The 25,465-nt window shown below is 33.0% G+C and overlaps 3 protein-coding genes across 4 annotated transcripts; 2 read left to right on the plus strand and 1 right to left on the minus strand.

The window, feature by feature from the left end:
• The first annotated feature begins 120 nt into the window (after positions 1-120).
• Positions 121-4,436, plus strand: LOC119840004 (F-actin-capping protein subunit beta). The gene is made up of 6 exons (XM_038366489.1): positions 121-258; positions 384-768; positions 1,203-1,402; positions 1,947-2,058; positions 2,524-2,670; positions 3,881-4,436. The coding sequence occupies exons 1-5, from the start codon at positions 256-258 to the stop codon at positions 2,652-2,654; spliced, it is 831 nt and encodes a 276-aa protein (XP_038222417.1). The 5' UTR covers positions 121-255; the 3' UTR covers positions 2,655-2,670; positions 3,881-4,436.
• An 881-nt stretch (positions 4,437-5,317) lies between these two features.
• On the plus strand, positions 5,318-8,957 carry LOC119840248. The gene is made up of 6 exons (XM_038366764.1): positions 5,318-5,508; positions 5,770-6,115; positions 6,405-6,900; positions 7,132-7,394; positions 7,842-8,031; positions 8,536-8,957. The coding sequence occupies exons 1-6, from the start codon at positions 5,458-5,460 to the stop codon at positions 8,912-8,914; spliced, it is 1,725 nt and encodes a 574-aa protein (XP_038222692.1). The 5' UTR covers positions 5,318-5,457; the 3' UTR covers positions 8,915-8,957.
• Positions 8,958-10,339: 1,382 nt separating this feature from the next.
• LOC119840291 (eukaryotic translation initiation factor 5A) lies at positions 10,340-18,734 on the minus strand. 2 transcript variants are annotated; one of them, XM_038366840.1, is made up of 4 exons: positions 18,639-18,734; positions 15,917-16,157; positions 14,830-15,031; positions 10,340-11,944 (listed from the first exon to the last, which is right to left on the minus strand). In XM_038366840.1, the coding sequence occupies exons 2-4, from the start codon at positions 16,123-16,125 to the stop codon at positions 11,873-11,875; spliced, it is 483 nt and encodes a 160-aa protein (XP_038222768.1). In that variant the 5' UTR covers positions 16,126-16,157; positions 18,639-18,734; the 3' UTR covers positions 10,340-11,872. The 2 variants fall into 2 exon arrangements, with proteins under 2 accessions (XP_038222768.1, XP_038222769.1); XM_038366841.1 differs by having other exon boundaries at positions 18,573-18,690.
• Positions 18,735-25,465: the final 6,731 nt, after the last annotated feature.

The raw sequence follows: 25,465 nt of genomic DNA on the forward strand, positions 1-25,465 counted from the left end.
ATGATCTTTTTATGGTACTTTTGTCTTTCTTGCTCATTTTAGGACTTTCGATATCTGCTTCAAGAACAAGTAAATAGGATAAGCAGCAAAATAAATTGGAAACTGATTATGGAAACACTCACGTCTGCTTATGTCAATTCACAGTTGTCAAATCGGTGCACTGCCCTTATTATTTCCGATTTGTAATTAAAACAGTTGAATTTATTGTTTCAGTGAATATTATTCAATATTCGCACTTAATTGTAAAGCTGCATTATGGTAATACACAAATTAAAGTGACAAAAAAGCTTCTAAATGTCTTTGATTGCTTTGCATTTCAATAGTAAATTGTTATGATGACTAATACTTCTGTGCTATTTATTTCCAAATATGTTTTATTATAGACAGAACAACAGATGGATTGTGCCCTAGACTTGATGAGGAGATTACCTCCTCAGCAAATTGAGAAGAATTTAACAGACCTTATCGACCTAGTTCCGAGTTTATGCGAGGATCTTTTATCGTCTGTGGATCAACCGCTAAAAATTGCTCAGGACAGAAGCAACGGAAAAGATTATTTACTGTGTGATTACAACCGCGATGGGGACTCGTATAGGTCGCCGTGGTCTAATACCTACGATCCACCTCTAGAAGATGGCTCGATGCCATCAGAAAGATTGAGGAAATTGGAAATTGAGGCCAATCATGCTTTTGATCAATACAGAGAGATGTACTTTGAAGGTGGTGTCAGCTCTGTCTATCTCTGGGATATGGATCATGGTTTTGCAGGTATACAATTAACTTTTCTTGAATCAACATTAAGAATGGAGCAATAATTTTAACATATTTAATGTAAATTCTGTAGAATATTTTTGGAAGATGTGATTTTCGATTTACCCAAAGGTATTAGGTGAAAAACATAACAAAATCAGTTTGAAAAAATTATGTTTCTGTATGTTTATTTAATATATACTAATATTAAGCTAAAGTGTTTGTTTGGTAATGCTTATTTCAGGAAATATTGGTTCAAATTAGAAAACTTGTAATGTGTTGTATAGTCTATTTATTGAGGACAACTGTATATTAATCTTGCTACCTGTACTAGCACAAGCAGAGCATCAATTAAAATGTTGCATAAATATTTCTGTCTAGAGAAGATGAATTTGTGTGCAACAATGGTATTATCATATAAAAATTCTGATACTATATCTCTCCAATTACAGGTGTGATTTTAATAAAGAAAGCTGGCGATGGATCTCAAAAAATCAAAGGTTGCTGGGACTCCATTCATGTAGTTGAAGTTGTTGAGAAGAGTTCTGGCCGCAATGCACACTACAAGCTCACTTCCACTGCAATGCTGTGGCTGCAGACCAATAAGGAAGGAAGCGGTACTATGAACCTTGGTGGCAGTCTGACTAGACAGGTTTGTTATGCTCTTAAAGAAAGTCTAAGGTTCGTAATGAACTATCATACAGTTAATTGCTTCTGCCCCAGATGTGTCACAATGCTAAATGTTAGCATGGGTCCTATCTTCAGAAACAAAGTCCTACTATAAATTTTGGTCTTCTTCAATGTGAATGAAAGATAAACAAACACACTTTTATATTTATATTCTATTTAGGATATTGTGATGTGATAATAAGGATTTTGTAGATATTTGTGTTAATTAGAGGCCACCTATACCACTTTTTAGGGTGACTTTTTGTAATATTTATAAAAATATAAAGCAACCTTTAAGTTTCCTTTGTAAATTGTTATAATTCCGTTATATGATGTATTACTATTTATCATTTATTACATACATTTGTTGTTTGTTTTACAAATTACGCAAAAGATTAAATATTCAAAATCTATTAATGTATGTAATATCTTTCGAGTTAATATTACCAAATTCCTTATAATACCTATACTAACTAGTACCTGAACTTGAAATGTATGTAATTTAATATTTCCAATACAACTTTCAGGCTGAACAAGATACAGCTGTTAGTGATGTGACTCCACATATCGCCAATATTGGCCGCATGGTAGAAGATATGGAGAACAAGATCAGGAATACGTTGAATGATATTTATTTCGGTAAGTGAATAAGTTTTTCAGTTCTAAAAAAGGTATGGTTTCCGTTACTCAATTTACATGGGTATCTATAAATGACGTTATATATTGTTGCCTTTTTAAAAATTTCAAATGAAAATTAATATAAATACTCATTTAAGTTTTGACATGGAGACACACAATACACAAATGATCTAACAATATCAAATTAAATTGAAATAAAAATTAATAAGGGCAGAATAATTAGAAACTCTTTATTATTTATTTTAGTATTAGTAAATGCTTTACTAAACTTCATGAGTGGATATGTAAATAATTATAATGTTGCTTTAATTACAGCTAAGTGTTTAAATAACTTTTTTTTCACTTTTTGCAACATTTCTCATTGATGTTACTCCATTTTTAGCTGTGTTGTATGATGTGTAACTTTAGTATAGATATTTTATATTATGTACTTGACTAAAATACTTTATCAACCTGCTTAAACAGGTAAAACGAAGGACATAGTGAACGGTCTCCGCTCGACTGTGCCAGCGAACGTGGCGCGGCAGAAGGCGGCGCTGCAGCACGACCTCGCCGAGGCGCTGCTACAGCGCCGGCAGGTGACACGCGCCGAATGAGATACAGTACACACGGGTGAGTGGGTTGTATTTTAGATTTATTTATTTTTTTAGTAGTCGATTAAACCGTACTCTACAGTTTGATAGGTAATTGTTGTCTTTTGGTTCTGTTTTAAAATCGGGAGTAGTATCTCTCTCCAGGGTCGATGGTGATTTTTCTCGTAGTAAAGAATTATTTATTATGTAAAAATACAGTTATTTGCATAATAAACAGATATAGAGTAGAAATTTCTGTCAAACGGCCTACAGTAAAAATTTATTAATAGAGAGTCAAGGTTTCGCTTTTACAATAATATTTATGATAGTATTAAAAAGTTTTGCTGCACTTGTTAGAATTTTGCATCTAACATAAATTAGTATATGGTACATATATTTGTACATATCTAATATATAAAATTCTCGTGTCACAGTTTTCGTTGCCATACTCCTCCGAAACGGCTTGACCGATTTTGATGAAATTTTTTGTGCTTATCCGGTATCTATGAGAATCGGCCAACATCTATTTTTCATACCTCTAAATGATAAGAGTAAGGCAGAACAGCGTTTGCCGGGTGCAGCTAGGCACATGAAACCGAAAGAGTAGAAGAAATTCGATTACTGTGGCAGGATCACGGGTGGCCGAGAGGCTAGGCGTTGCTACGGTTAGGCAAGAAACGCAGGTTCGAATCCTGCCTCGTGATCAAATTTTTTCTATTCTTTCAAAATTTCTCATAACAACAATTATTAAATCAAATTACTGCTATTTTATAACACACTCAATTCTAAACTTAAGTTAAAAATGTCTAATACATTATAAAATTTATACAATTTTCCAAAAAACCCATTATAGTACTCATCAATGTATGAAATATACAAAACCATGGAATTTTGTAGCTCATTAGTCTTTAAATACTGTTAAATTTTATTGGCAAATTTAAATTAAGACATTCACAGTTCCAGTTTTCCATAGACCCAGCCTAACGACGATCGAACTCCCCCTTCCCATAGCCCTGATATTTAACTCCCATACTTTACAATAGTTAAACAGTTATATATCCATAAACATAACAATAAAGTTGAAATCTTGTCTAAAAAAATGCCTGTAGTAAGAACCAACAATCGCTAGAGAAGATAATGATAAGGATTACTGGACGCTGGTAGATGTAATTTTGTTTTTGAACAATAATTTAACACCTAGTTTATTTATTGAGCGCACTAACAAAATTTTGTAATGTTTTTCGTTGCAGATGATTTGGAGTTTTTGGGTTAAAACTAACAACGACGATAGAAGTTCAAGATGGAATTATTAATAATATGATGTAAAAATGTAGTAAACAAATATTATTTTTATGCATCCAATATGGTGCTTATAGTCCATATTGCTTTAACAATGTAATGTCTGTACATAAAAATCTAAAATTGGCTGTTCTATTATCATACATATAAATTACTTATAAGAAAAAATCATTTCAATCAAAAGGTGTAAATGTCTAATGAAAGCAACATTTTGGCTCAAACAATTTTTAAGATTGATATTTATGGACAATTTAATTTTAAGATGTATGAGAAAAACGTGATTAAATATAAACTTAGAATTGTTAGCCCAAACTATATCCATTTCATTTATTGCATTTACATTCATTATTTGTATTGTGAAGTAGAAAACGTATTTCATAAATAAGAAATTCAGTATATCTTGTTTTATTTTAATATGATTAACCATAATGTATGAAAAGGAAGTTGTAATCTTTCGTGTTGCAATAGTTTTAATTGGCCTCTCTAAATAAAGATTTATTTATCTGATATCATTTGTTTTATTCTAAAAAGTTTCTTAATCAGTTGCCTCCTCGTTTCTAAAAAAGGCAGTTCGACATTTTGAAAATGTTACCCATAAAGAAGTGATGTGAGCGCAGCTCGCAGTACACGGTCGGCGGACCGTCCGCGCTTCCCGCCCTGCAGATAGCTTCACTTCGCCTTATAAATTATAATTCTGTGGTATAATCATTACTCCGACAGCGAGCATTTTCATTGGTTGACTAGAACTTTGGTGAACTTAGAACGCACGGTTCGTAAACAACTTCCCTTGGCATTAGTGAAACAACAAAAAAATTGTGTAGTCGACACATTTAGGAATAGAATAATTTTGGAATATACGATATAGGGCTTGATTACCATTTTGGGTTAAACCATTTAAAAGTGGGTTGTATCAACAGAAAAAGGCTACATTCTCCCCAAAAAGAGTCAAGTAAATATAAGAATATGCATAGCCTAGCCTGTTTATGTATACTCTAACATGTAATTATGCTTAATTAAAGATTGATCTCAGTTAGAATGCGGCATTTATATGTTCTAAAATCTGAATGCATTTCAGTCAGTTACCGCAAAAAACAACAACTCAGCAATAAAAAAAGAACAGAAAATAGATAAAGTACACAAATTTCATTATTTTCTCATATAGAAATGCATTGCATTATTATGAATGTCATGATAAAAGCTGCAAAGTAAGACATAAGCGTTTGTCATGGACGTAATTGTGGGTTTGTAAATCTAATAAGGCAGTGAATGGACCGAAAATGCAAAAATAAATTACTAAAATTACTACCATATTGTAAAATAATTATTACTATTCACTCTGTGGTGACAACTGTCGGTATAAGAAATATTTTATATCTGTGCTCGATGTGAGTTGTGAGTTGTGACAGTTAAGGGATGGGTAATATAACAATAAACTTTCAAAAATATTGCGAAGTTTTATGATATTTTCCTATTTACCTTTTTTGTTTATTTATAATTTCATAACTCATGCATATTACGAAGAGAAGAAATGAACTGTGATATTGTAGATTTATCCCAAGAATCGCCTGATGATGATTGTGTGAGCAAATAAGAATTTAATAAATCCACCTATAAATCAATTCACCAAAGCATACGTTACTAGCTAGACTTTTTATTAACAAGTATATTTGACGAGAATAGTTTGGTCAATTACGTGAACTAAAAAAAAGTCTATACATATATCACTTTCAAATTAATGAAATCTTGTAAATGCATCATAACATTAATTTGGATATGTCTCTGTATGACTATAATAAAAAAAAAATCGTCAATCATCTTATAATTGAAATTTATATTTTAGGAGATCCTTGTGGACAATAACTGTAGTCTTGCATTTTTAAATATAGATTTACAAACAGAAGATGTTATACCTGAGCTGGCAGAGTTAATAAAACAATGTCTTAAAATAGAAAATTCGACAGGAATGATGAGAGTGATCAAGAGATCTCTCATGAGATTATATAAAGAAGCATGTCCAAATTATTTACAATCAACACAATTTAGAACGCTAGTCAACAATACCTCACATTTAATAGTTAGAGAACCTCATTTTAAATTTTTCCACATTAAGAGTTTGTGTGAGGCTTTGAAATCAAATAAAAAACGAAAAAGAGCTGAATTAGTAACTTTAGGACCTTGTACCAAGAGTGAGTATTCACTTTATTAACATTCTTATTCTCTGTTTTATTTAAGGACCTTATTCTGAAATTATAATTTAAGGGTTTTAAATTAAAAATGTTTTGTTTATTAGCTTGATACATCTTCATATTGATCTTAACCAATTGTATGTTTTCCCAATTTTATAAATATACATATTGTAACAGGAATTTTTCACTTCATAATTTCAAAACATGTTCATTATAAAAGCAACAAAATCACTTAAATAAATCAAGAATTAATTGTAAATTCCAACCATTAATAATATGAAATTTACAGGGAAAGCTCAATTTGCAAGTGATGCTAAAAGGAGAAAGATAGAAATTATTAATTTAGATGACATTGAAGATGAAGAAAGAGATAAACATAAGGAGGTTGTGGTTCCTAAAGTAACTGTAGATGAAAAAGAAAGTAAATGCCTAGATAATAAAATAGAAATTCTAATACCTCCCATTGATGTGCCCATTGACATGCATGAACAATGGCTGCACCAACATAGAATACCAGAAAATCAAAATAATCATCAATTCTATTCAAATGATAATACTATACCCATTGAAATAATACATGATAAAAAAGCAGACAATATAAAAAATGAAGATCCAACGTTGTCTGTAGTTCAAAGAATTGAACAAGCCAATAATGAAAATGTGAAACAATTAAGAATTAAACGGATTGAATCTGAAATAGCAGATTTAAAAACTCTAATTGAACAGTTGGATAAGGCGGAAGTTAAAGACAATTCAAAAAATTCACCATATGTCTTAAGTGAATTGTATGTATCTATAGATACTGTTTTTGCATTGATTTATACATAAGTGAATCATTTTATAAGATTTTATATATGTTTTATGAAGTAGCTGCTGTGTTTTGAAGTAGGTTGTACTAATGACTCTAAATATTACCTTTAGTATATTGTATACATTGACTGTTAGATATTATCAATAATAAATACATCACAACTGTAAGAAATCAATTATTGTTTATCCCATTATTTAAATTACAGATATAAAGAAAAAGTTGTGAAGTTGTACCAAGAATTGTGTGCCCTCACAGATTCACAACCCGTGAAGAGGCATGAAATCCACATAAAAGTTTCAGAGGGCCATGCCGAAGGACCAGCGAGAATCCTTGAAAATCTGCTAAATAACAACTTGAGAAGCAATGGTTACCCACCCTTTCCAACTTTTGCTCAAGTTAAGAAGTGTGTGGATATCGCCAATATTAAATATAATCTTGCTTGGCGCCCAACGCAAATTTATCGGGAAGGTTTGTACAATGTCTACTCATATCAATTATAAAATATTTTTTTGATAATAAAAACGCAATTTACATTTTACTAACGGACCACCAATTTATATATGATATAGCCAATAGCACTTAGACATCACATATATTATATCCAACATTTAATGAATTTTCGAAATGGGTCCCATAGTGCCAAACTAGCAAACACCCTTCAGCCTTAAATATTTTATTATTATTGATATGAATTATATATAAATAGGTAATTTAAATTGTGTATTATCAGATATTGAAAAATAAAATTAAAACTCCTTCATAGTGTTCAACAATTCCTTTCTCTGTAATATAATAGCTAATTAATTTTATTTCGATGATACCAAATAAAGGTATATATCTTTCACATTCATATTTTGATAGTTGTCTTATATTATGTTCGATAGCGATTGAATCTAATAGACTTTTAATTATCAGCGTTAGAATTATTCACGCGATGCGGTCGAGCGTTACAAAAGTTGCGGCAACAGAGAGAGTGGGGCCACTTATGGTCGCGAGTCAAACGAGAGGATTGTGAAGATCCTGCCGACAGTGACGAATTGTTAAAGGCGAGATTGGAGGCGAATATGGAAATTGCGAAACGGAAGGAAAATGATATTCTCGATCGGTGAGAGCCCCCTAAAAATAATTTTTGTTAACAATAAAATGTACAGTATATTATGTTGAAATTAATATCGTTCTATAACCATACTAGCTGCGCCCCGCGGTTTCACCCGCGTAAGTCCGTATCCCGTAGGAATATCGGGATAAAAAATAGATGTTGGCCGATTCTCAGACCTACCCAATATGCTTACCAAATTTCAGAGGAATCGGTGAAGCCGTTTCGGAGGAGTATGGCAACGAAAACTGTGACACGAGAATTTTATATATATAACCATATGTAAAATTGTGTGTTTTTAAGAGATTAAATATATACAAAAAGGTCAAGGTTATAATATGAATTTACAAACCTTTCTGCTACTATGCAATAATAATGTTGTGTAGTGTAGATTCATTATCGAAATCATTAGATAGATTTGATTTCATCATTTCATTTTTAAATTTCTTAGTCTTTAATTTTAATCTATATTGGTTTAAATTTAAAGCTTTATTTATAATCATTTATTTTCAGATACGCATCCCTCGAATACAAATTGGCCACAGGCGATGTTGATACCACACAAAGTGTTCAAAGTGTAAATGGTACATCACAAAATCATAAAGTGGTAAAGGATGCTAGTGATGATAGTGGAAGTGAAAGTGATATAGTGTGGGATGATGATCATTACATTGATGGTGAAATGTGTCAACCTGTTCCCGTTAAAGTAGAAAGTAACCAAATCGAAGTTGGTGGTAGTACTTCAGTGAAAGAGGAATGTGAAGTGAAGAATGAAGATGTATCGAAATTATTGGAAAAACTCGGCGATGATTATACAACGAAAATAATAGATATAGAAGATCCATTTCTAACTGTTGAAATTTCAGATAGTTCTGATGAAGAAGTTTTATAGTATTATTTGAAAATAAATAATTTTTCGTGTTTTATAGTTGTAATATATTTTTTTGTTGTGTTGAATAGTACATTTATCGCGAAAGGCTCACCTCATGTATAACGGTGGTTTCGGGGCACAACTATTTATTGTATAGCTAGACGTTTTAACTAGACGTTTGTCCCAGCTTTGCCTGAATATCAAGATCCCTGTTTTATCCCAAGGGATCATTTAATCGGGATAAAAAGTAAGTCGGTTAATACCCTGTCTGTATACCAAATTTCATCAAAATTCGTTGTAGTTTCAGTGATTGACGAACAAACATCCAAACAAATAAACTTTCACATTTATATGTGTGATACAATGAATTGTGATGGTATATAGCCCTTAAATAGAAAAGTAAATTGCCTCTATATATTTACACTTATAATTCGTGTGTTCACAGAACATCCAATCGTGAACCAATTCAAAAATTCTCTTTTTTTTATATTACTCTAAAATCTGAATGTACTATAGAAGTGAATGTTAAGATATATCTGTGTCCTGGGAATACAAACACGTATTCCCCTAGCTACAAAGTTATGAATATTCAAACTTTCTTTGGCAAATATTTAGTGTCCAATTGTGAATAGTTAATTGTGAGTAGAAGCAGTTTTCGGGAAAATCTATAAAAATGGTGTCACTGGGAGAACCAGCGGCATTTTCTTGGTAGATAGATTCGGTTTCTTCATTACTCTCGTAACGTTAATTTTGCTAATATATTACATACTAATATCATAAATTCGAGTACCTGTCTACCTGCTACCCTTACACGCCTAAACCACTGAACCAATTTTAATAAAATTTGACATAAACCGATAACATTTCGCAAGGACATACGGTACTTTTTACCGCGAGAAAACTTCACATTCCCACGGGAAACAAAGTAAATCAGCAGAGAAGCACAGCTGCGTCGCTTTCTTCGGCTGCGTTACCATGATTATACGAGATAAGAATACTATCTTACGAAAAGTTGTTCAGCGTCATTTTGGCGACATGCGAAAATCTAGAATCTACCTGCATTAACCTGGAGATATGAAAATACTATCAAAAGAAAAGTGATAAACACTTTTTGGTAACAGGCTACGTTAGTTCTACTGAATTTCTCCAATGTGCAGCTTTTCTCTCAGCCACTTACAGAATTTTGACAAGTAATTACGTGTGATTCGTCATATAAATATTTAAATATACACTAAAATACCAATGAGCTTATGGGTGATATATTGTTACTAAAACTGTATTGCGCATTTGATTATAATCGATCTACTATATATGGTCGACTAACATGCAATATTAAAATTAACAAAAAACTACATAGTCCTCTAATTTTAACTAATACTTTAAAACTATATAAGGGTCAGAAATAAAAAGCAAAATTAAAAAAAAAAGGAATCACAACTCACGGTGTTCATTTTGTACAGATTTAATTCGACAGACCGTTAAATACTTATGAATTATTACTGCGTTCACATTTAGCGTTACTATGTAATTCGGTATTGTTTGACATCGACAAAAACAACACGTAGAAAATTGCAGAATTGATTATTGAACTGTTTACTAATCTTACGTATGTACAAACCCATAGAACTAATCACCGTCTCACAGATATTAGAACCTTCCCGCGCCCATTATAATTCAAGTTAAAATTAACGCATTTCATCGGTTCGTTCACATGGTCTCTGCGTATTTACGCTTATCGAGTGCAATAATTTATACCTTACCTTATAACCATGTGCACAGAGATAAATACCGATTTTCATAAAAACGGTAAGTTTATTATAAAAACATTGAATTGATGCAAACAATACTTCATACTCACAACAGGATATCGAGAATTAGTTCCCAAAAAAAGTATCGTTTTGAACTAAAGTATTTTATTTTACACCACCCGATGCCTTTACAAATACTTTAGAAGATGCGACTTCATTAAAAAACCTGATTACAAGCTGCTAGTATAAAAAATAACCAACAATAACGATTATGCAATTTCGACAAAATGTACAATTCGCTGAAATCGGTGAAGTGTCCGCTTTTATAACGGATCGACTAAAATGCGATGAAATTGAATGCATAAAAAAATATCTCTCATAGGGCCTTACCTTACATTCTTACATTAATTTCGTCTTTGACAATAGATGTTGGAATACACGCTAGAGTACCCTAAGCCCTTGAAGGCAACACTTGCCAGGGAACGGCTGCAGAAGGAAGGCCAAGCTTAGCTAGACGTACAAAACTATTTCCAAATCTAAAAATGCATTTCAGTCTTTGCTGAAGGAGTGACAGTGGTCAGTCTCGTCACAGATACAAAATTATTTTCTGTTCGGATGAGTATAAAAAATTTATAGAGGTGGCAAGTGTTATCCAAAAGGGACGATCTCGCTTCGAGTAAAGGACCAATCAATCACACACCACATTCAAGAATTTTCCTTTATTTCTATTTTTTTTTGGATTTTCTCTTTTTACGTTTATGTATATTAATTTAGCATTAAAGTATGGTAATAACTTCAAGTTTGCGTCTATCCTTCCGTAAGATTAAACAGCTATAAACAATAATATCCACGGGATACCGCCGTGCGCAACGTAACGTTAACGTCAAGCGAAAGACACGAAACAAAACAAAACAAACATGAAGTTCCGGAGCGGCGACGCGCCTGCTCGCGAGCGATGTGGGCCCGGGGCCCGGAGCCCGGAGCCCGGAGCCCGGCTCCTAGCGAAAACTTGCACTATCCATGTTCCATCCATAAGTACCAGAGTTTTCGTTAAAAGTCAGTTTCGCAAGCGGAGATTAGGCTAAATGAATTTGATCGCGTACGGTTCGCAAGCGCGTCGGACCGCTGTATCTCTATGTTAAATTATACATAATATTATGTTTTACATGTATGTAAGAGTTGTTGATTGTAAAAAATTATATGTTATAATCCCTATAAATGCTGTGTTGGTTTATTTGTCGAGAGCTGTGTTTGCCTTCACCGCAATCACGCATTCTTCGCCGCAGGACTTGAGCACAGTGCACTGGAAACAAGAAATATCATTTATTAATACATATTTCAAAATTCATTAATTGGTAAATGTAAATCGGTAACATTAGAACTAACATACTTATATATAATTGATGGATATTATTTCATTGGCCCTTAGTTTGGTTTGTCTGTCTATCTTATTTGGGGCTGAACAGACCTCATTTTTCACGAATTTATATTACTATGGTGTAATAAACTTTTATGTGCATCTTTTCAGAGAATAACTCATTATTTCAAGATCGGCGAAATTAATGTCTGTTTTGTTTATTAAATAAAAATGATAAATAGATGGCAACAACTGAGAATAATTATGAAAAAAAAAAAAATACCAGGTTATCAATGTATTGTATCCCAAATGTTATCTGTCACTGATAGCCATTGAAATAAATTGGCAGGTATTTTAAATTTGTTTATTAAATTATTAAAACCTATAAATATTATCAATATATAATTTGTGATATATTTTTATGTGTTTGATTTTATGCGAGTATTATACATTTACAAATTACATACTTTTTAACGGATTTTAAACGCGATTTATTCATCATATATTTAACTCGACCTTTCGAACACTTTACAGCGAGCGCGATCACGGGAGACTAAGATGTTACAAGTCCTGTCAGTCGTACACAAATCGTTGCTTGTGAACCTCCACCTATTTATTCCTCTTCAATTGGTATGTTGTTAATTTTTCTGGATGTTGGCAGAATTGGCCGATCGTGTCTTCTAGTCTTTTATTATATGATGATATCAAACCATCATCTTCTCAATTTAAATTCAGAAGTATTTTAATTACAAAAGCTCAGCACTTGGAAAACAATTTTTTTTTTATAAATTTTTAACAGATTTTCTAGTAAAGGATACAGACATTAGTCTAGTATATTTATTTTTTCTAGGTTTTCTAATCTTTGATTTACGGCTGCACGTATGATAAGTGACCTTAACTTAAACCGTACATGTCACGTTTGTTAGAAGGAAATATTTTTCATTAATTTAACATTTTAAACAATTTTATATGTAAGTTACTTATCTCATCGTTCATTATATTTATTTGAAACTGAATATTCTTGTAACCTAAAAATAAAATTCATCATTCCTTATCAGTGTGAAATTCCAAATGTTTGCGATAAAATTTCTTGAAAATTAATAGGTTTCAAATGTTTACAAATTTCGAAGTTTCAATATTTACGTATGAATTCGTCTGTTCAATTGACATTAATATAAAAGTATGAAAACTAATGTGAAATTTTGGATACATAGATAAAATTTAAATAGACATGCAATTTGGCAACATATCTATACTAATATTATAAAGCTGAAAGTTTGTTTGTTTGTATGAACGCACTAATCTCAAGAATAGGACCAGTATGGTCCGATTTAAAAATTTCTTTCAGTATTAAATAGCCCATTTATTGAGGAAGGCTATAGGCTATATATATACCGGGGCGGCCGCTAGTTTTCAATAAATTTATATCGAAAAATAAATAATTAATCATAATCAATGAGTTTAATTATTACGAAAAATGTATTCATAACCTATTTCCATATAGCTAATGATCAACAGCAGCTCAGGTATAAGGCTGAAATATAATGTTCGAGTGTATTTAGCACCAACTCACTAGAAACACATGAGTCGGAGACTCTATACTCGAATTTGTGAAATATTTAGTGAATTTTAATAATTTTAATAGTTATAGGCATTCGAGATACAATTCATAATGAGAATAGCTAAATAAATACCTTATATTCAGTGTAAATCTTTAAGGATTACGCTTTTTTCGAAAAAATCTCAATTTCGCTTTCATAAGCATTGAATAATTGCGATTGTGTTATCTAAATACAAATCGTAAAGGTGAAACAAATAAACCTAAACATCTCGAGGGCACAATCGATACGGCTACGTCACGTGAAGGCAAGAGATGCCGAGATTTAACCCCGCTCAAACGTCTGCCGCCGCGACAATTTAATAAAAGCTTTCAGGCTCCGCTGCACGACTAATCAATATTGGTTTCTATAGATATCGAGATGGTTGATATGCAATATGATTTTAGAGATTTATGCTCCGTTTACCATTTGTCGAGTTATATTGGCTTCGATTTGACTTCATGTCTAGACGAGATATCTGATTTTAGACTAACGTAGGTAGAGCATGTAAGCACTTCTAATTTAAATACAGCCTCTTACAATAAGCTACGCACAATTAAAAGACGTTCTCCTAAATAAAATTATTCTAAAACTACAATCATTGAACTATTTATGATTATTGTGTAGTGGGTGGAGCAATACGACAAGATAAAAGAATGCTTTTGAGTGAGCTATCAGGTAACTTTCGCTCAGAGCCACATTCGCTAGAATATCGTGTGAATTTAGTGATTGCATTGCTTTTTTTGCTGCACAATCTGAATTTTAGTTCTTTCTGTATTTCTGTGTGTAAAGAGGATTTGTATGTTGTTAATTCGTGTGTAGGATAGCTGTGTGTTAAGTGGTGTATCTAGGTGTATAGTTGATGATGTGTCCGCGTTCTGTATGTAGTGTTGTACCGATGGTATTTTTGCGTGTAATACGTGTATCAGTGCAGGATAGAAATATCGGTGTGAAGGGTGATGGAAAATGTAGGATGTGTGTCCATCTCATGGTTTCATGTGCATGTTTGAGAGGTTTTGCAGATATGCGTGCGACTGTGTGTGTCCGCGACTGATGGTTGTGGCCATATTTGAATGCCACACGCGTAAGGTTTTGCAAGCTAGCAGTGTGTGTGTGTGAAGCAGCAAGGTAGCGGTTTGTGCATGTGTGTGCGTATGTATCGGTGCGTTTACGTAAGTGCGTGCGTGTGTCCGGAGTTTACGTGCGTGTGCGTGTGTTGGTGTTTTCACTCACCAGCAGCTCCTTGCCGCTGTCGAAGTCGGCGCGCAGCTGCGTGCCGAGGTCCCCGTCGGGTATCTTGAGGTCCTCGCGCAGGTCGCCGTTGTCGGCCATCAGCGTGAGGTAGCCGTCGTCCGATATGTCGGTCAGCTGATAGTCCTCGCGCTTCACGTGAGGCACGTCCATGTTGTGCGTGGACGGGCAGATATCCTCGTATCTGGTTTGTATGAATTATTGAAAGTGTAAGCAAATATACCGATAATAGAAAATTGTAAATTGCGTATAAACTTATTCAATAATCTTGTTTTCTTTATGATGAAATGGTATCACTATATTTATTTATATGTAATATGGTTTGGATTAACTTGGTTTTAAACTGACCTCTTGAAATAAATTTCAATGACGCAACGCTTCGAAAAATAAACACTGTTATGATTACTCTGCTGACCTATTCCGACCGGCTAAACTAAATAATTCAATAGGCTAGACCAATTTAACATTATTGATTTTTCCATGCTATTGCTGGTATTGAAAGAGAATGCTTATTTATAGTATTAATTTACGGCTTGGTTCATTTCTGAACTTTATTCAAAATTTGTATTCCTGTTCGGTGATCTCAGAGTACAGTGGTACAGTGAGACGCATATTAGGAACTGGGATTTTATTTCCGAGTACCCTCAGCACGGAAGCAATATGGGATTACGCCCGCGACTCTATGGGCTCGAAATCTTAATATATGCATTTATATAGTGCATATCTTGAGATTGTGCATATATTTTATTGTATGTTTTCTACAGCATTTTCAAGAAGTGATATAACACTGTGTGATTAAGATAAAAATTATATCAATGGTTAGGTGGTATTTTATCTAAGGATTAATATCTAAACTTATTAATCCAGGTGATTAAAGTTATGGGATTGAAATGATTAACCTATTAATCGACATATTACTATCCTTACATAACAAGAATTTTTAATACACAAGAAATATTTCCAGTTTCTACATAGGAAATTTTCCTGCTTTCTATTGGTATAGAGATACTAATGGAAATTATTAGAAACATTTATATTTACACATTCATATCATAAAAAAGTTACTTACTTCTTTCCATTAAATATATCAATGCCCACAAGATGGACTTTGGCGTGACCGTGTTTGCCGGTCTTTGAGGTGGACATTTCAACTATCTTGCAGGGACGTCCCTTGAGCATCACAAATCCGTTTTTGCGGAGGGCTGAGCATTGCATGGGGAAGGTGGCGGAGGCTCCGGAGTCTCCGGTCTCAAAGTGTGTGTCCTCAATGTCACCCATTGTGTGCGGATTAGTTTACGGTGAGGTGTGATCTGTAATTCAGATTGGGCATGATTAATTTGATGTCTACATTGTTAGGGTTGGGTGTAGGAATAGTATGTAGCCAAAACTGGTATGTAGTGTTACATGTACTTAAAATGTTATCTTTGCAGTTTCAATGTACATATATGCAAAGGATTTATGTTTACTTTGTATGCAATTATTAAAAATTATGAAAAAAAAAAAAACTGAAAGAAAGAAAACATGTTTAAAAATACTAATCAAAGCACAATTTGAGTCTAAAATTGAATATAATAAATAGTACTAATACACACTGCTTTAATTGTTACTTTCTCATTTTTTGTGTTCAAACTATTGAGTCATGACCTAGTATTGATCACAACAATTTACTTTCACCAGTTAAGTTTAAATTTTAACTTGTACATTAATACTATGAAGCAATGATACAATTTAAATATAAAATTGTATCATTTATCATGCTAGTTTTTTAGTAAAATTGTATGAAATCTCATAAATTTGCTAAAATATTCAAGATTACTGTTAAAATTATAGAATCTAATGATGTATTCCTGTTCGGTGATCTCAGAGTACAGTGGTACAGTGAGACGCATATTAGGAACTGGGATTTTATTTCCGAGTACCCTCAGCACGGAAGCAATATGGGATTACGCCCGCGACTCTATGGGCTCGACTTATTGGATATATTAAAAATCTTTTAAAATAGTTGAAAAATAAGAAGTACTAATTAATGTGAAATTGCCGGTAACTAATTAAAAAGGTAATTTTTTTGTCCTTATACCTCTCGAGTTAGTTGTTAGAACATATGGTACACCAAGATGATACGAGTAATAATAGATATGTCTAAATAAAAGAACCTTGGCATTAACTATAGTCGACTCACTGAACAGTAATAAATTAGCACTTGCAGGTTGTTGAACTTCAGTTCAATGAACTGATTGATGATTTAGGTTTTATATTGCACTTAATACAATATAATTATAATCTGTACTAACTTGTGAACTAAGTAAAATCTATATTTACATCTCGACAGAAGAACAGCATTTATGTGGATTTTATTTGGATTTAAAATCATTTAGCGTTATGGATTAAATAATTAAGTTATTTAGTTATGGATTAAATAAGTGCATGAAAGTCATTAGCCATGGTTTTGTCTAAATTGAACACATATGGCACATGATTTATAGAAATACTATATAGAATAATTAATCAAATTACTCAATAGGTAATTTGTTGACCAGTTATTTAACAACCTACGACAATAATTATTCAATTATTAAGTTCTTAACATAAAGAACAAACCAACCTTTTGTTGAATATGAAATATTATTTAAAAATGACAAAATACTACATTAGAAGTAGAAGACGGCTCCTTGTTTTCAAGGTGTATTCCAATATAAAGCAACAGATGCCAGATGGACTTTATAAAAATGTTATAACATATTTTGTATAAAATAACTAATGAGAACTACATACATATTAAATATAATTGTAACATATTGTTAAATGTATGTGTAAGTTCTAACCATATGACCATATTTTTACAAGAAAATAGATTAGACATGTAACCAAAAAATTACATGCCACATGTAACATTGGAAGGAAAATTAAAAGTAAAGATTATAGTTGATAAAGATCATTAGAAAACCATTGTATGAATAAAATCAATCATGCAAGGAAAAGCGAAGGTATAATCTACCATTTGTCAAGACTTTTGCAAATTAATAATTCATGCACATTACAATATGTGTAGGAAAAAGCATGCAATCAATTTTACAGCGTGAGTCATTGATGAACAATAATATGTCATATCATGGTATCAAGCAGGCATATAAGGCATAGATTAAGTGTGATTTACATGACAATATGTAACAATATCGATTCAAATATTATAAATTATTCACATCTGCATCCTTTACAACATGATGTTGCTTTTCATATGAAAATTTTAGACGACCTAACCCCACCTAGCGCTATACGGCGAAAACCTAGCCTTTGTATGCTAGACAAGAAAAATCAATGTGCAACAATGATTTGAAGGGTAAAAAGAAATAATTAAAATAATAAAATCAGGCCTGACTCGAACTGATGATGTTGTTATGAGACGAGCCGTGTGGTAGTTATTGGATCCGAACATGTGGCTTCAAAAAGACATCTTGGGCATGTCTTCATGATAAAATACAAATGCACTTATTAAATTTGATCGCACTATCTTCTTTTAAATTCACGATATTATATGCCACGTTGAATATATCCGTAGAAAAAAGCTGTACTATTTAGACTTCCCAGTTACGAGTTATTTTAAAAATTATAAATTTTGACAAACGTGCCGGCGCCGCAATGTATTTTTTATTTTAATTTCACACATAATCCACACCATTATATAGTGTTATTTGCACCAAATAATATTCACCACATTAAATACTTACGAAAATATTAATTTTAATTATGAAATGAAGGAACACGATAAAACTAAGATATTTATCGACACTCACATGTGACCGACGGGTTCTTCAACCGAAAGGTCAATTTGCGCCTGCGTAGCACCTTCATCACTCACTTCCTGTCATGGGGTTCACAAATTAGGCAAAAGACCGCCATTTCGCGGCGGGAAATTTATATTCATAATTACATTACGCAAATAAAATTGTATTTTTACACAGAAAAGGAAAGGATAAAATAAAACGCATTTAATATCATCATATATATTAAGTTATAATGTCATTTATGGTTTTTTGATACATAAATAATATTAATTTAAGTTATGATTTGCTTTTGTTTCTTTGAACCTGTTTTATCGACGGCTCTGTTTACATCAACTGGCCTACAGATGGCAATTAACCAAATTGCACATATGAAAGACGGGTTAATGCAACAATAGGGTATAACTATTTAAGTTATTATTGGAAATATAAATGCAATACAAAATATCAATTTATAAAAAAACAAAAATTCTAATTTTCGTAATAGAATAACATTGCCTTTATAATGTCTTTTTTATTGTTAGTCTGTGCGATGTCTGATGTCATACCTTGTAATAGTTTGTATTAATATGACTAGATGGCACTGCAAAAAAATAAATTAATAAACATCACAATATAAAAAAATTTCATGGTCTAATAATAATAATTATTGTAGTGTGTTTTTAATAAATTATTGAAAGCTTGAAATAATAAATTAAAAAGCATTTTTTCATCGTGCATTTTAGTCACCTGGTAAATTTACTAGATGGCGTTAGATGTGATTTGTTGAATAAATACTTTAAAAACTGTAATTATATCCTTATCAAGTTATCGATAATAAAGTTATACTTATAGTTATACTATCGTTTATCCCTGTTAACCACAGGTTACACAAAATATTAAATTGAATCAGTATGTTCTTTTCTCAGGGAATTTTAATTTTAACGTAGAATCTAAGACAATTCTACACTAATCTCTTATATATAAAAATCAATTGCTGTTCCTTAGTCTCGCTAAAACTCGAGAACGGCTGAACGGATTTATCTTATTTTGGTCTTGATATGTCCGTGGAGGTCTTGGGAAGGTTTAAAAGCTGAGAACGATAAGGAAAATATATCGAAACAATATTCTATGGCGTTGCGAAGTTCGCCGGGACAGCTAGTATTACATAAAAAGAGGAAATTTATATATTTTAGTTTTTTTGTATTTATAACGTTTCACACAAATTAAAAATTCTTTCAACGTTAGAAAGCTCGGTTTCACTGTTTGATATAGGCTGTATACCACGGGTAAAGCCGGGGCGAACAGCTAGTAATATATAAACGGAGTCATTCGCACCACCTTTAGGGCTTTTTCAGCGTTTTCGGCATTTATTATTGAAGGCTGATGGCTTCTCAGTCAGCTGTGACCATAGTACTCTGAAGCTAAAACCATGTGAAAGAAACAATAAAAAAATACAGCAATTGCGCGTGATGCACTTTGAATGTATCGGACATTAGTGAATGTCATTGAGATGCACCAGATTGTGCCAACAATGCTGCTGTAATTCCGAAACTGTTACTTATTTATACACACACCTCTGAATGTCACACACACAGATTATATACTGGAATTTAAGATACAGATAATTATATATGATAAAATTAAAACTACTCAAGTCTGTCCTCACTGCCGGACGCTGCCTCAGCACGCTCGCTTCGCGCGCTCGGCACGTGCGTTTTCTCTATTACGATCATATATTATAACCATTGATAACATAATATTATACTAGTACTACTATACTAGGAGATATAACTTAACATAAATCTAGGCGTTGCAAGTAATATACATAAGTACATCTTTAGCTTTCATCATCATTTCAGCATCATAATTTGGATGGATCAGTTTAAAACAATCCACATAAACAAAATAAACGATCCTTTATTACACACTGTATAAATATAACTTATGTTGTATTAATATGAGGATACTCATAACATTAATTTTTCAACAGTCATAGGCGTAGGTACAACAATGTCATTACAATGCAATTTAACAATAATACTAGCTGCGCCCCGCGGTTTCACCCGCGCAAGTCCGTATCCCGTAGGAATATCGGGATAAAAAGTTGCCTATATGTTATTCCAGTTGTCCAGCTACCTACGTACCAAATTTCATTGCAATCGGTTCAGTAGATTTTGCGTGAAAGAGCAAAAAACACACACACATCCTTACAAACTTTCGCATTTATAATATTAGTAGGATTATACATATACGAGTATATTTCCTTTTTCCATTAACGACATCTAAATACAAAACATTAATGACGTTAAAAAAGCACCAACATCGACTTAATGAACAAATGCGCAGTTGTTTAATGACCCATGCTAGATAGAAGACAATCTAACAACAGAAAAGCAAGGGTTTAAGAGCTTTCGCCAATAAATCACTTGCCCGCGAACCCTTCGCCTAACAAAAGATATACAATTACTCAACGATGATGTTGTTATTATTGTGTGGTTATGTGTTTTCGATAGACATTGCGTTTGACCAATTTATGGCGGGTAATAAATATTGTTGATGGTACATTTTAGTTATCTTTGGATAATCGATGTATCATTGCTTACGTCATGTAGGTATATTATTTTATTTATAGATATAAAAACAATATAAAGGACCGGTTCATAACTCCCTGATCTTTCTGTCTATGGCCTAATAATTTTAAACGCTATTTAACTGACGCCTTTGCTAGGAAGAACAGTAAAAACGTTTTCAAAAGTTTAGAAAATGGCCATAAATAATATTAAAAACAAAACATAATAAAAAAAAAGAAAAGTTAACGAGGTTATCATAATTGTTTTAAGCGTCATGTATTTTTTTAAGAGAAACCAAGGTGAATGTAACGATTTGTGTTTATTTTAGATGATAAGGGATCATCACAGCCCATGAACATTCTCAGAGTTCTATTTTTTTTTATGTCACAGTCGGCAATGGAGCTAGTGGGACGCCTGAATGTAAAGCACTACCACCGCCCATGAACATTTGGAAAGGCATAAGGTCCATTGTACGCCTCTACATATGGATTGCCGACTTTAAATTGGGAAGGGATTAAGAAAGGATTGGTGAGAGGAATAAAGGAAAGTACTGGGAAGGGACAGGAAAAGGATATGGCCCTCCGGCACCCCCAATCACCGAACGAACAGCAAAATGCTATTTCACGCCGGTTTTCTGTGGGGGTGTGGTAAGTCCCCCGGTACAAGCTCGCCCAATTCATTACAAAGCGTGCTCGACTACCACATACAAATTGTGCTTCTGTGAATGCGCTGCCTGCTTTTAAGGGGAAAGGGATCAGCAAAAGATAGACCACTGGAGGGATAAAATGGACTGGAAAGGGTGAAGAAAACAAAACGGATCTTCAGTTGTATAATTGAAATACAAACTCATCAGATCCAATAATAAATGTAACATGTCAAAAACGTCTACTGTATTTAGGTACCTAATAATGTGTATTTTCCAAATGTCCTACCTCCCTTTTATGTCATTTTTATGTGACAAAACAAAGAAGTCTCAGCAACTATGAACTATGTAGTTTTCAAATAAGCCAGAAATCATACAATGAATATGTATAGGGGTGGCTTATGGTAATAAAAACGAGTGCGACGATAAAAGCACGGAAAATAAATTTGGCGCGTAAATGGAAAACGGACAATGGCGGCGGCGACTATCACGCGCCATTAAACCGGCGATTACGAAACGGCCATTCAAATGAATATAATTTACCATATTATTTTCATTTGCGAGAGTCCTCGGCGCCCGCAAACTCCATTTGAGTCGTAGAGCCAATTTTTTAAGTGTTGCTCGCTCAAATAAATTATGTAGCAAATGGGGTAGGCGCAATGGACAAACAAGAAATAAAACGGATGAGCGCGAGTCGGGTTGTGCGAGCGGGACGGGTGTATCGCTCCTCCCCTTCCCCCCTCCCGTTCCACTGCAAGACGGCCCCGAGGTAAGCTCGCGTTTTATTGTCACTTACACCTTAGTTAAGATTTGTTTACTGCTACCAGATATCTTTGTTTAATTCGATTTCGCGTAAGGTTTATTGGCACGGATCGCTATTCGGCTTTGATGGTTGATCGTTCATTAAATATTTCAGTACCTAATTAGTTTGACTCCTGAAAGTTTCTGAAAAAGGAAGAAAATTTTGTTTGTAAATAAATAAATTTATTAAAACGTTCGGTCTATATCGTGCCAATTGGCACACACGATGACAAGCAATTATACCATTTTGATTTATAACAAACTTCTAAGAATTTTTTTATTTTCGACTATTCCCTAAATCCCGTCCCTAAATGCATGGTATAGGTAAGTGTTATGCCTTTCAGCATCGTGTTGCTAGACAATACTAACTTTCAAACGTAATACTAAATTAGTACCTAAAAGCGGTTTAATTTAAATCCTCTTTAGCTTAAACAGCATATTCGTACGCATACACAGACCCACAAATATGGGACGACATTTGCAAATGCATTTTCTATACTAGAACGCAAACATTTGTCTATTGCACGAACGTTAGAAATCTATGAATAAAAACAATAGCAAATGTTTTTACAAAGTTTTTATGCTAGCAGTACTCATTTGGCAGTTATCCTGTGAAGTTGACAACAATTAATAATATGTAGTTTTTTTTATGTCATAGCGGGCAACTGAGCTGGTGGTTCGCCTGATGGTAAACGATCATCACCACCCATGAACATAAGAGCCCAGAGGTTCAGACCTCTGAGAGTGCGCTGCTCGCTTTTAAGGGATAAGGAAAGGATTGGTGACTGGAAAGAAGGAATGGACTGGGAAGGTCTTGGAGCAAGAAATAGGCCACCGGCTCTAAAAACAGGAAAATAGGTAACATTTGATAATAATTTCTTATTGTGATGAATATTCGCCGTTTAATCGTTAATTGTAAAAATATTTCATGAAGTCAATAATTGTTTATTTCAAGTTATTTGGATTACAAGAATTGACAAAATTTGTTTTATATGAATTGTATTAACCTATTTTGTAGGCATCTACTGTATAGAATCATAAATTTTTATTTTAATCACCGCTGTGTGAACTTTAAATAAGATTTTATAAATTTTTAATATAAATAATAGATTGGTACTATAAAACTAACATTATATACATGTGAATATAAATATTGATACATACGTACTTTGTTTGCGATAAACACTTACGTAAATATGTTTCGTTGTTTCATCATCATCAGCTCATACTTCTACTCCAGGGATACAGGTCTATAAGGGTTCAGGCCATAATCCACTTCGCTGGCCAAGTGCGGTTTGGCAGATGTCACATGTCGTCAAACGTCTAAGGCTTTCTCATGATGTTTTCCTTCACCATCTTGAGCTGTGGTGATCGGTGGTGGTGTAATCTATTTATTTCTAGAACCTCCGAGTTTTCGATTAAAGCCAAATGCCCTAGCACTAGAGCCACCACGGTTTTTATTCGTAACATTCTTCATATGAAGAAAACACTAATTTACACTTATTTGCAATATTCATTTCATTTTTTTTTATGTCATAGCGGGCAATTGAACTGGTGGGTCGCCTGATGGTAAACGATCACCATCGCCCATGAACATTCGAAGAGGCTCAGACCTCTGAGAATGCGCTGCCCGCTTTTGAGGGATAAGGGATAAGGAAAGGATTGATGACTGAAAAGAAGGAATGGACTGGGAAGGGCTAGGAGAAGGAAATAGGCCCCCGGAATATACATCCTACTAATATTATAAACATGAGTGTTGTGTGGTAATGGATGTAATGATGTGGCTTAATATAAAAAAAATATGGTTATAAATATGAATCTAAAGATGTTATGAAATATATATAGGCCTGTATCCTTTTCCTTACCCTTGCCAGTCCTTTACTTTACTCCTCTTGCCAATCCTTTCTTAATTCCTTTCCAATTTGAAGTCGGCATCCATTTGTAGAGGCGTAAGGTCTGCAATCGACCTTACGCCTCTCCAAATGTTCAGGGCGGTGGTAACGCTTACCATCAGGCGTCCCACCAGCTCCATTGCCGAATGTGATATAAAAAAGTAGTCTTTATTATCAGTTATTTGTTGGTTTACTCAATGATTGCAAGGTACTATTTACCATTTATACAGTGGTTGAATTAAATTATAAAAGAGGACATAATATATTTCATAGATTCAAATTAAGTATTTCTAATAAAATTGGGTCAAAATATGCAAATACTGAAATTTCTAATTTTATGGTTCTTAAAAGAGTAACTACAGAGCTTCTTGCCAGCTTTTCTCTGTAGAAACAGCTCTCCGTACCGGTGGTAAATGTTAAAACTATGTTATGACGATTCAAAAGTGCTTCTAAAAGAAGTGTAATTAAATAAATAAATTTTTCATAGATTGTGCCTTCACACACTCCTTATTATTTGATAGAAACCAGTCATGTAAAATTATAAAACAACTTAAGCCGTAAAAATATGGAGTTATCATATAAAACATCGACTCTACAATACATCATTTAATCAAGCAATAAGTATGTCCGAATTAATAAAAACACAATTCCAAAAATGAAATTTATGATAAAGTATGATTTTAAATGCAAGAAATGGACAAGTATTCAGTCTCCCCGTGACCACGCTGTATAGTATTCGAAACGTCGGGTTAATAATATAATATAATGAATAAATTGCGTTTGAAATCCGTTAAAAAGTCTTTAATTAGAAATTTTGAAGTCTTTAATTTCTAAATGTATAATAATCGCGTAAAATTAAACACAAGAAATTACTAAATATCAAAAAACAATTCCATTAAAATCCACCCGCGATTTATGATAGGTGGTTTATTCATAATATGAATACGTAGA

Source organism: Zerene cesonia, chromosome 5 (genome assembly GCF_012273895.1).
Source record: "Zerene cesonia ecotype Mississippi chromosome 5, Zerene_cesonia_1.1, whole genome shotgun sequence".
In the NCBI taxonomy this organism is placed as follows: domain Eukaryota; kingdom Metazoa; phylum Arthropoda; class Insecta; order Lepidoptera; family Pieridae; genus Zerene; species Zerene cesonia.

Coding starts and splice junctions, on each gene's coding strand:
- LOC119840004 (XM_038366489.1), top strand. Junction 769..1,202: donor TATGGATCATGGTTTTGCAG/GTATACAATTAA, acceptor CTCCAATTACAG/GTGTGATTTTAATAAAGAAA. Junction 1,403..1,946: donor GTGGCAGTCTGACTAGACAG/GTTTGTTATGCT, acceptor TACAACTTTCAG/GCTGAACAAGATACAGCTGT.
- LOC119840248 (XM_038366764.1), top strand. CDS start 5,458: ATGAACTGTGATATTGTAGATTTATCCCAAGAATCGCCTGATGATGAT. Junction 7,395..7,841: donor AACGCAAATTTATCGGGAAG/GTTTGTACAATG, acceptor TTTAATTATCAG/CGTTAGAATTATTCACGCGA. Junction 8,032..8,535: donor GAAAATGATATTCTCGATCG/GTGAGAGCCCCC, acceptor ATTTATTTTCAG/ATACGCATCCCTCGAATACA.
- LOC119840291 (XM_038366840.1), bottom strand. CDS start 16,125: ATGGGTGACATTGAGGACACACACTTTGAGACCGGAGACTCCGGAGCC. Junction 15,032..15,916: donor GATATATTTAATGGAAAGAA/GTAAGTAACTTT, acceptor CATACAAACCAG/ATACGAGGATATCTGCCCGT. Junction 11,945..14,829: donor ACAGCGGCAAGGAGCTGCTG/GTGAGTGAAAAC, acceptor TCTTGTTTCCAG/TGCACTGTGCTCAAGTCCTG.